The sequence below is a fragment of the Aythya ferina genome (genome assembly GCF_964211825.1).
Source record: "Aythya ferina genome assembly, chromosome: Z".
NCBI classification, from domain to species: Eukaryota; Metazoa; Chordata; class Aves; order Anseriformes; family Anatidae; genus Aythya; species Aythya ferina.
In genome coordinates this window covers 42,818,936-42,831,048 of record NC_140299.1, presented here as the reverse complement: position 1 = coordinate 42,831,048, position 12,113 = coordinate 42,818,936, and the positions used below count along the sequence as shown (strand labels likewise).

At 38.4% G+C, this 12,113-nt stretch overlaps 1 protein-coding gene across 5 annotated transcripts in view; it reads right to left on the bottom strand.

The window, feature by feature from the left end:
• Positions 1-12,113, bottom strand: part of NTRK2 (neurotrophic receptor tyrosine kinase 2) — a 204,189-nt gene that overhangs the window by 184,089 nt on the left and 7,987 nt on the right. For 4 of the 5 annotated variants that reach the window (XM_084505478.1, XM_084505480.1, XM_084505477.1 and 1 more), the window contains exons 2-3: positions 1,884-1,958; positions 1,582-1,653 (exon numbers count right to left, since the gene is read on the bottom strand). In XM_084505478.1, the coding sequence (XP_084361604.1) occupies positions 1,582-1,653; positions 1,884-1,958 (147 nt within the window). Of the gene's footprint in view, positions 1-1,581; positions 1,654-1,883; positions 1,959-4,608; positions 4,671-12,113 lie in introns of those variants that run through there. The other variant, XM_084505481.1, reaches the window with a different exon arrangement.

Here is a 12,113-nt window from a genome sequence, read left to right as displayed (position 1 = left end):
TAGACTGTTCTGGTGCATAAGGCTGTGATTCTGTCCCAGCATAGCCACTAAACCTTTGTCTGCAGCTGTACGTCTTGGCCAGTAAGTTTTCATTCTGTATTTCCTTAGTCAGTGCACGTGCACCTGGATTTATGGAATTTTATCTTTTACAATCATAATTCACTCAGTAATTGTCACACTAGACAAACGAATTTGCTCCTGGAAGATATTTCTTTATATCTCCAAATGATTACAGTAAAAGCTATTTACTTTATTCATGACTCTATGAAGCAATATGTAAGCCTCATAGGCCAGCAAGGTCTGTTTCATGCTCTTCTAGTGACTGTTCCACATTAAGGGCAGCAATTACTGTTTAGGCAGATACAGATATTCACATCCACTTCCTTCCATAAATTAACTGCTATTCTTTGGAAAACACAGGTGCAGAAGGTGATTCTATTTTATTAACAAAGCCCTGAGTTCAGTTCAAAAGTCCTTCCATATAACAAGGAAGCATCTTGGAAGCCTTATGTCTTCTTGATCTCATTAGGACCTAACGAAAACAAAGGTTTAAGTAACTGGTAAACATATCTAATGAAGATGGATGGACTGAAATATACACTTGCATATTTGGCTAAAACACATAACCCATGAGGAACTGACTCCCACACATTATCTCAATATTTTGTGGGACCAGATCCACAAAATGTAAGTAGCAAAGTGAACTACTCTGTGTCTGTCTCATCAAACAGAACTACAGTCCTTCAGGGACATCTACTTACACGCAAATACAAAGACCAAAAAAAAAAAAAAATCTTTCTTTTTAGGTGATCATTTTTCTCTGCAGTTTTATATATTAAAAAAAAAAAAAAAAAAAAAAAAAAAAAAAGATGAATTCAGCCTTTGCTAAATCTCAAGTGTAAATAAACAAGAAAAACACAGTTGAAAAGCTGCACAGACACCAGCTCTGATTCCTGAACTGCAAATTGCAGCTGGCTGTGGAAGTAACCTCATTCTTACATTCTGCTTCGGATGTACTTGTTCAGATCATGAGTGAACTTCTGAAGTGAATCTTCTGATCATCGTCACTTATAGGACTTAAGCACACAGTCTCTGAGCATGAACACTGATCAAGTCACACTAGAAGATATGCCCTATGCATGCACTTATTGCACTGCAGTTGCTAAAACACAGAACACATTCAGCCCATTGAATCAGACTAAAACCGGTCAAACCCACATCACTAAGTGTGATGCATATAATGTGGACATCATGCCCTCAGCACCAGTTCCGTTCAGCTGGGAGAGACACTGCTATGCTGCTCCCTGAAAAAGACACAGCCAGAGACCTTTGTTAGTGACAAGATAATGAGCTAGACAGTTTTTTTACCAGCCCACATTATGTTCTTGTGATCTGCCAGTTCCTTATCATACATGTTGAATGCTCTGACAGTTCCTTATCATACATACCCTATTTGAGGTTGATTAATGACAGAAGTCTGTTTTGTTAAAACATTTTATATTAAGGAAATGGTAAAAGAGAGAAAAAAATAACAGGAGTTGGGCAATTTTGATTTAAAATGTAGATGCTCTCCTTACTCACATATATTGTAGGTTGATGTTTTTTGCAAATGCCTGACGGGACACAAACCGTAAGCCTGAATTCACCACAGTCCTGTAAAAATAGATAAAACTGTTAGAACAGTTTGTTTACAATACATTAGTAAGAATAATGACAATAATGGCAAAAATAAGAATGTGGATGAAATCTCTACATGGATGAACTGTAATGTCTACAATTGTCCTTTGTAACAAAGTCAGACCCACTCTCTGAGGGGGTCTCTACATTCTTCTGTCAGAGAAATAAAGAAATAGCCTTTTAAAATATTTATTCCATGTACTTACAGATTTTTAAGTCCGATGTAAAATCCAACTTCATTGTCATTGATGCTTTCTAATTTTTGCTGGTTTGCAATGTAACTGTTGAAAAAGCAAGGCAAGGAAAGTATGAAAATGGTTTCTTCCATGGCTTTGATTGTTCAGGGGGCAAGCACTGAAGCCTGAAATGTGGCAGCAGTGGCTCCCCTGTCAAAACTGACACTAAGCTCTAGCTGGAGCATCTGCAATGCAAACGTGATCCTTAAAATCTTCTCCATCATTTAAATAGTACTTTGTGGGACAGGGCTGAAGGAGAAACAGCTGAGTTTTACACAGGGGAAATGAAGCTTTGCTCACTGAGGAAGGAAGTCACCCTCAAGGCATGGTAAAAAAGCTGCATTACCGTGCTACTGTTTTCCATGACACTGCTTCCCTACGTCATGGATTTTACAACAGCAGAAAATCAGCCTTAATAGTGGCAGTGGAGTTACTCCCACTTTCATTTGGGGTGGACTGCCCTGCTTTCATGTTGTTAGCCGAATTACCTGTTAAACTGATTTTCTCTCAGCACCAAAGCAGTCTGAGTTCTACTTACAAGGTGTAGCAATAGGAAAAAAAAGACAAGGGAGGATGCACTTCATGGAACTACATATGTAAGTGGAATTTAAGAGACAAGAAACTATCATAGTGCTGTGTACTATGTATGTATGTATGTACTGTATACAGAGCACAAAGCACTGCGAATCCACTCACATGAAAATAATATGTTTTGGGCCTAAGCCCCAAAACGACATGGGGATGCAGGTTGGTCCTTTGCATCATTACCATGTGAGATCTACAAATGATCAGTGGCATCCTGTGGAGTGGAAATTTAAAAGTTACACGGGGAATGATATAATCAGTTACCTCTACTGCAGCAAGAAAAAAAAAAAAAAAAAATCACAGTGCAAGTCATGCTGTCTAGGAAGAAGGAATAAGCAGAAACTGCAATTCAGCTAAACATTATGGGCTGAAAAGTAAGCCTGATGCAAGAAATAACCTTGCTAAAGAGTCCATGCATTTCAATAGATAACTCCAGTCACAAACGTAGAGATGCACTTGTACTTTCAGAAGCATCCAGAAATAATCAAGCCACAGGTTTTCCTAAAAAGTGTGAGTTTTCTTTGCTAGAATAAAATTTATTTTCACTCTAAGCATTTGTCACATTCAAAGAGAATTCTGGTGAAATAGAAAGGAAAGTGGATTGCGTTCCCACAAAAGAACGAATGTATTTCAACTAGTACATAAAAGAAATAGTGTGTGCATATCCCAACAGAAGATTGAGAATCCGAAGAGCTTGGCTGGGCCAATTCCAAGTTGCAAAGTTGACTTGGGCTACACTCTCTCCAAGTGCCAGGAAAAGCAAAAAAATTTCACCTACACCATTCATTACACCATTCATTGTCTCCTGAGAAAAGAAAAGCAGTAAAAAGCCAGTGCATGACACTGGACAAAACACATTACCCCTGCGTCATATGACACTGACAGCTCTGCAGATCTTCATAGGATAAGAATAAGAGCCATCACAAGACAATGACTTACTTTGAATTTAGTACATGCTCCCTTTGAATTTTAAAAGCAATCTGATCTCTTAGGCTTTATTAATTTTTTATTTTTTTTTTTTGGTAGGTAAATTCACGTATTTTGCCAACCAAAGCAGTTTATTAAAGACTATCCCACCCAAGAGTCCTGCACGTGGATGAACTTGCTGCATCTGAACCTGACCCAAAGAACAGCTCATTATTTAATTATCATCTTCTCTGTCGCTTGGATCTTACCACACTAAAATGCAGCTATTCAAGAGTCAAGATAGCTTCTTCATCCTGTCTTCAGTGTTCAACCACTAAGAACCCTGGTGAGACGGTGATAGGAAAAACACAAATGAGCTGGAATAGGGGAAACTGACAGAGAAACACAGGGAAAAGGGACTCAGAAAAGTAAAAGAAAATGAACTGAGAAACCAGTTGCACTACGTAAAGATTAAGCTATTGGAAGAGTTCTGACATACACCACCATAACCCAGATCCATTACTTAAACACAGTTATTACACATCGAAATCTGACATCGCAATTTTAATCATAAAAACATTTACCCAGAACCTCCCACTACAGTGGAGGAGCTACAGAACTCTGATATAACTTACAGTGTCACATAAAAATATATTAGTGTATTGCATTCTGTAGTAAACCTCAGCTAGTGTAAAACAGTTCAGCTCTGCTGAAGTCAGTGAAGCTACCAACACAGGTTACACCAAAAAAAGATCTGAACATAATCACAGAATCTAAAAAAAAAAAAAAAAAAAAAAAAAAAAAAAGATATGGAAGGAAGAAGCAACATAAATGTATAGTCTTTATCTTTCTCTTATTATGTCCCTTAAAAGTTAAAAAAAAAAAAAAAAGAAGGGGGGGGGCAGACAGACACAACCATACTTTACTCTGAGATGGTTGCAGTCTCTTTACAGTGAATGTGGTAGATGATTTAAGATGCCACCTTCTAACTAACTGAAAGAACCAAAAAGAACCATCAGCTGTCCATAATTGCACTTCAGGTAGGAATGCAGAACATTGGGTTACCCAGTGAATTGTAACTAGCTCAGAACAATAGCTGCTATGCAATACATTTGTTAAAACACTCTCAGTCCAGAATATGACAGTAAAGAATATTTCATACAGTTGAAAATCCTTGCAGAAAGAATGGACAGATGTAATTTACCATGAGCAGGTTCCCTTATGCTTCCTTACTTGCTTAACAAGACTATTTTAAGTCAAGCTTGTGCAACTATTTCATGGCAGTAAGAAAGAAAAAAGTACAGTGACTAGTTCTACACTTTCAGGGGAAGTTGTTCTTCTGTTTAATTTAGAGGCAGATTTGAAATAAAACCTCTTCCCCAACTGAATGCTATTTTTACTTTCTTCACAACTACTCTACCTTGATGTTACTTATCATCAAACATTAATACTCTAAAAGCTCTGACTCGCAGTGGGCGACACTGAGAAATGTAATTTGCCTGCCTGCCCTTCAGAACATCCACCCTGTTCTTTAACTGAAGGTTTTATCGTAGCACAGAAGAAAAACATCCTGACTCATGGCTGGCTGAAGTCACATGAGGGGCTTGGAAGCTCCCCCTGTGCACCACAGCAAAGTGCAGTGCCACCAAACTGTGGCTGGATAACACCCAATCAGATCACACACAGCAGCTCACAAATACCAATTACTACCTCAAACCAAACCCTCAGCTGTCTACAGTAGTATTCACTTGATTATGCTATAGCATTCTGTCTCTCCTTCAGTGAGTCATCAGTAAACCGTATTTGTTTTTAGACCTTCAATTTCATCTCCTCTTTGTAAACTACTGATTAATTCTGATAAAGGCATTCAGAATCATACACCTACTGAGTGCACACTACAACCTATAATAACATGTTCATCTCAGCATACTTCAACAGCTATTGAACAATGCCACACACTCATGCTTCACAGTTTCTGTAACATTATTGAAAGGATAATTTAAAATTTCATTGTGAAAGAGTTAACTCTTCCATGTTCTTTTTTAAGAACATGTTCTTCTTTTCTGCTCCTTACACATGTGAAAGACTATAGATTAAGTTTGTACAAAGCCGGGAAAGCAACCTGAAAGCAATTGAACTATGAGAGCAAAAATAGAAAGCATATTCTGCACTTTAAAATAAATGAGCTTCTTTTGTGCTTTAGCAGCTCAAAAAAGTATCTCACTCTAACTTTCAAACGTCTTAAAAAAAAAAAAAAAAAAAAAAAAAAAAAAAAAAAAGCAGAATTCTGTATCCCTATCTTATCTAATTTACCCTATTTCCTCTTTACTAATGTACATTAATGTACATTACTTCATTTGGAGCTACAAGTTCATGCTGGAAAAAGTTACTGCACCCTAGTCTTGACAACATAGATGCAAAGATGCAAGCAAACATTGTAATTCAGCTTCAGAAGTATTTCTGTTGCCAGAAAGCTCCCTTTATGGGAAACATATTTTCTTAACACTCTAAAAAATAAATCAATTATATGTTTACCTCTGGTTCACACAGCTGTGGAAAAAAATAAAAAAATAATAATAATAAAAAAAAGTTTTGAAATGTATTAAATATTCTCTAGTCAAATTAAATGTTTCTGAACTTTGGGAAAACTTAATATGTTGAGATATTTTTTCACTAAATCTTTAGGGAGAAGGCAGCACACTCCAGACATTGAACTGCCAGCAGATCAGTTATCGTTTAATGACAGGTCACTTATGTCCCTAGTCTACACTACTGTGAGAGCTGTATGTGACATCCACAATTAAACACTGCAAAGTTCCCTAGTGCTGTATTTTCTTACAAAATCAAATGTCAAACCAAGTTCATCAAAAGGCAAGCTAAAACTTACAGACATTTTCAGCACACCTGGGCTGATTTATGGTTATGCATCAAAATCATGCAAAATTTTGTAAGCTTGACACAATACTTGATGAAACTTGGCAGATTCAAATGGGTTTCATTTGCAGCCCCTCTGAAACCAAACTTAAAATAATGCTCGAGGGGTGTGAACTCACATAGTTTGAAAATGAAGCATAGAGCTATACAATGCTGCATATCAGGAATGCCAGGTTTCAGACAGATGTAGGGACCAATGACATAATCTCTACTCAAGCAAGAAATCTTTATATGTAGGACCACGCTCCCCCTAGGAGGGAAACTCTAACAGCATGCAATGAGTATAATACAGACACATACAAGCAGAAATTTCTCTACAGATATACAGGCTCAATCTTATTACTGTTATTTATTCTGTATTGCTCTCCTCATCTGGTATTATCCATGCCAGATGTCATTAGGCCAATGTCAAGAAACAGAACTTTGACAGCTGAAAAAGTGTGTCCTGACTCAGGAAAGAGGCACAGCATCTGATTAGTCCACCATGGACTTACCCAGAATTCAGCAGTTACACAAACACGTGCTCAACTCCTTGCCTCTTTGGTGTCTCCTGATAAATTGTGAGCAAGTACTGTTGTTTTTGTTGTGTTTTTGTTTGTTTGTTTGTTTGTTGTTTTGTTTGTTTGTTTGTTTGTTTCTGTGAGTCACCCTGTATACCACAAAGAGTGGAAAATCAATTGCGACTATCCCAGGCTCCTTAAGTCCTTTAGGGTAATTTTTCCTCTCATCTACAGTGTTTGGCAGAGAAAACTAAATCATAGAATCATAGAATATCCCAAGTTGGGAGGGATCAATAAGGATTATCAAGTCCCACTCTTGGTGCAACACAGGTCTACCCAAATATTCAGACCATATGAATAACAGCACAGTCCAAACGCTTCTTAAACTCTGGCAGGCTCGGTGCTGTGACCACTGCCCTAGGGAGCCTGTCCCAGTGCCCGACCACCCTCTCTGTGGGTAGAACCTTTCCCTAACCCCCGGCCTGACCCTCCCCTGTCCCAGCTCCATGATGTTCCCTCAGGTCCTGTTGCTGTCGGAGAGAGCAGAGCTCAGCGCCTGCCCCTCCTCTCCTCTCGTGAGGGAGCTGCAGGCCGCCATGAGGTCTCCCCTCAACCTCCTCTCCTCTGGGCTGAGCAAACCAAGGGACCTCAGACACTCCTCATATGTCTCCCATCTAGGCCCTTCACCATCTTAGTAGCCCTAAAGAAGGTACCTATCTACATGCCAGCACAGGCACTCTAGAACTGACAGAATTAACTCTGGGATCTTCTTTGGCAGCCACTGGAACACACATTTTTTGAGAGGCATACACACAAATTCTTCTTTTCACATATCCCACAGTCAGATAACACACTGTTCAGGGCTATCCGAACTAGATGTCTCGTGGCAAAGGTCAGTGAGAACAGTTAGCTTCAAGAATTCCTTGTCCTTGACATTGTGGCTGCACCACCGGCCAGGAGACGGAGGGACTCAGACATTGACTACATGCCAAAATACTATGATACTATCCAATCAGTAGTGTCCAATAAGAAGCAAGCAGTTGCCATTGGGAATTGCTTCTCCAACCCTGACATCTTGAACAATTAGTGCCATTTCACAAACTTAAAGTAGGAGAAAGGAAGAATACACTGGTGATCTCATTCTGGTTCTCATGCTGCAGGGGCAGATCCATACTCTTGCTTATGACTACAACTGCCTGGGAAGTGGAAACCCTACAGTTTACCAGCCAGCCTTAGTTCACTCTACAGAATGCAAACATGAAGGCAAAAGTAAAAATAAATAAATATGTCTGCAATGCAGAGTTTAAGGAAACAGTTACTATATTTAGAGGCAAGGAAACTGAAACATAATGCACCCTTGGGCTTACTTACATCTTTGGTTTGGCTTCAAGGTGTTTGTTTTCTTCTCTTCAAATAGCACACTACCAGATCTAGCCAACTCTCAAGACACTTCATGCAGCTATCCAGATTTAAGATTCATGCCCTTGACAAGCTCCACATTCAGAACTACTTTCCACAAAATGAATGCAGAGTTTATTTAAGTATTTTCTCCATCAGGATCACTATTCAGAGACCTGTCCTCCCCGCTGAGCTCCATGAAGTTCACATGGTTGATATTTCACCAAGGCATCAATTTTTGACATTTCTCCAGAGGTCAGTTGACAGCTAAAGTCTAGCTTATCCTTAGCAAAGATGTTTTGTAAATGCTGCTATTATTTGTTGATATACTCAGAAAGAAGTATCAAGCTGGACAGACAATAAGCTATTAAATCAAAAAATGTATCTTAATCACTGACTTTATACTTATCTACAAAGTACATTTTACCTACTGCACAAGAAATCATCTCTGCAGAATGTCAAGAAGAGGCTTAAACTGCTATACAGGTCCTTTATAACATACACTAAAAATAAGACATTATATAAACATACAGAAGAAGAGTAGTGAATGTGGTTCTTTATTAGTTCTCTAAAGAGAGCACACATAAGAGTAAACAAGCTCTTTTTTTCTTCTTCTTCTTTTTTAACTTGATAGTAAGAAAAAGCATCTTGAAGGGACATATAAATGTGTCCTGGTTTCAGTTAGGACAGAGTTAATTTTCCTCCTGGTATCTGGTAGGGTGCTATGTTTTGGATTAGGATGAGAAGAGTGCTGATAACATGCTGATGTTTTAATTGTTGCAGAGCAGTGCTTATACTAAGCCAAGGACATTTCAGCTTCTCACTCTGTCCTGCCAGCAGGCAGGCAGGGGGTGCAGCTAGAGCTGGGAGGGGACAGACCCAGAACAGCTGACCCAAACTGGCCAAAGGGGTATTCCATACCATATGGTGTCACGCTAAACAATATATAGGGGTGGCTAGCTGGGGTAGGGGGGCCTGGCTGCTCGGCGTTAGGCTGCATATCAGTCAGCGGGTGGTGAGCAATTGCATTGTGCATCACTTGTTTCATACACATTATTAGTAGTACTACTATTATCATCATTATTGTTATTATTATTATTTTTATTAATATTTTTCTGTCTTAATAAACTGTCTTCTTCTCAACTCACAGGCTTCACTTTCCCATTTCTCTCCCCCATTCCAGAGAGGGAGGGGGGAGGGTGAGCAAACAGCTCTGTGGTGTTTAGCTGCTGGCCAGATTAAACCACAACAAAATGCAAAAAAATATATGTGACAATTCTTTTTCCCACAAAATCACCTACTGTAGTGACTTTTCAAAGAATAGTAACACAATTGCTCTCTTTTTCAGCACTTGTACACACTACCTCTGTAGCTGTTACTGGCCCGGATGCAAAATGAAAATGGAAAAACATCATTCCGTAACAGCACAGTAAGATTGCTCCTAACCATCCTTTAGATGTGTCTTTTTAGTTCTCTCGGTGAACGAAAACATTAAAGCGTTTTGGTTGATGTCAAAACCTTTGAATTCTTTTCTTTCCAGGCATCCAAGCTCAGGCAGTGACTTTGTGGAGGGATGTCTTAAGTGAGTTGCACATCCTTCAGTTAGATAAGTACTTGTTGACATAAATCAGTCTGCTTCACAACTGTTCAGGTCCTTTTCCTGTCTTCAAGTTTTGACGTGTTCAGTATTCCCCGAGTCTTTTTAATTCAACACAAGAAAGTACCTCTGAAATTCCCTCTGAGGTCAGTTATCCTCCCACATATATTATTTCCACTGTTTGACACAGATTTATTCAATTTTAAAGTACTGGCTCTTGAAATGTCACATATTCTGTTCAGTCTTTTCTGATATTCACCGGATCATCAAGACATATGACCATACCTGGTATGCCTTCCATTGTACCACTCACTGTGTGCAATACATCTTGCACCAAATACAGATCAAAAGGTAGTACTTCCAACTGATGAAGTGAAACTACAGAACTTGAAGCCATCTATTCCGGAAAATCCACCTGTATCCTGTTAATGCTTTAAGTTTGCTGAATAATTTGACTCCTAACATCTCAAATAATATTCCCCTTTCCAAACCCCTCCCCCCCCCCAAAAAAAAAATAAATCGTCCTTGCTCTGATTTTAAATTTTGAGAATCTACATATGGTTATAATCTCTATCCTTTTTCTCTGCAACCCCTTTTCCCTTTCAAAAGGGATACAGGTTGTCTTTCTGAATTTCCATTATACCAACTTACTTGATGTTTACCTCCCTCTTGTAAGCTCAAAACAGGTTGCCACCTTCAGTATATCAACATCAATCTTACTGTTTGTATTTAGCCAATGCATTTCACAGAGAACATTTCAACAACATTCAAATTACTTCTCTGCCACAATCTTCCAGGGGTATTCTTTGCTATTCCACATTTATGGTTTCCTATTTCTCTTTCTGTTATCACATTTATTTTCATTCTGTTCTCTGTCCTGTCCATTTCTCTTCACTTAATTGGCCAATCTACTGAATTTATAGCTTCTTCCATTAGCATTCCTAAAAACACCACTTTCTCTTCACTTGAGAAATCCTGTTCTTCGCTTAATGTAAGTAGTTTCTTACTTTCACTGAATATATTAGCATAATTATGTGTTTTTTACACTTTCTGAGCATTTGTCAGTATCCAAACTATTTCTAATACTCATGCTGACTAGCACATTGCTGTCATTTTCTTCATAACCTTCCATGTTCATGTACTTGGCCAACATGATTTGGGGGAAATCCTCCCATGCAACGGTACATGCAGACCCATGTTCTGTGCCTTTCCTTCAGGTTTCTAGTTGTATTTCTCTTCATTCTGCTGCTTGACATATATATATTGCCTTTTCAAAAGTGAGATCAACTTGACTTAAAATGCATTCATGAACATAATTCCGTAATCTTTATTGCTATACTTTAGGAAAGTCTACTCTTTTGTAAGTGACAATTTTCCATTTTAACATAACTTCTAGTCTTTGAATGGCTTCTCTACTATTTTCCTTTTAAACTATACTCTCACCCTGATATACTTCTTTCAGAAGGTGATGTTTTTGTTTGTTTGTTTGTTTTTTTTTTTTTTTTTTTTTTTTTTTTTTTTTTTTTTTTTTTTTTGCTATTGTGATCTTCAAACTATTTCACCATTTCTACAAACTCACCTTCTTCTTCTCTACTATTAACTTCACAGCATTCTTCATTTACCTTCACAGCTTTCGCCCCTGCCACTGTTTAAGAATAGAGTAATACTTTTCTCATCTACCAAGCTGTTTATCCTTATGGCTCTTGTAACCAAACCACACAGCTGCACACACTTTTCAGCACTCCTTCAGTTTACATACCTTTTGCAACTTTACCAATCCCCAGGATGTATGAAGTGCAACTACACAACACTGGGCAGATATTTCAATGATATCTCCGATTTTGTAGGTCTCTTATCTACTAAGCCTTGCATGAACAGCAAAAACTGTTCATACAACCAGCCAAGAAAGCAGACAGAACAAGTGCCCCATCTCTATGCAAACAGGAATGGAGGGTTGGGAAAAATGTTAAGGGCAGGGAAGATCAACATAATCTTCCTTTGACTCACTCCCATCTCCAAGACAAGTGGTATCTATTTCTGTAGCTGTGACACCTAAGTCCACGTCCCCCAGATGACAAAAGCTCCAAACAAGACAACTACTGAACATAAATATGGTCCAGAGGATCTGCAGTACTGCAGTGATGTCTAGAGCTGAACAAAACAACAACAACAACAAAAAAAAATCAGATGCAGATTTGAGAATTTGAGATTTGTGCCAAATCAAAATGTTTGTAAATCTATTTGCATCTGACCTGAAAAGTTTGAAGTTTTGTGTACATA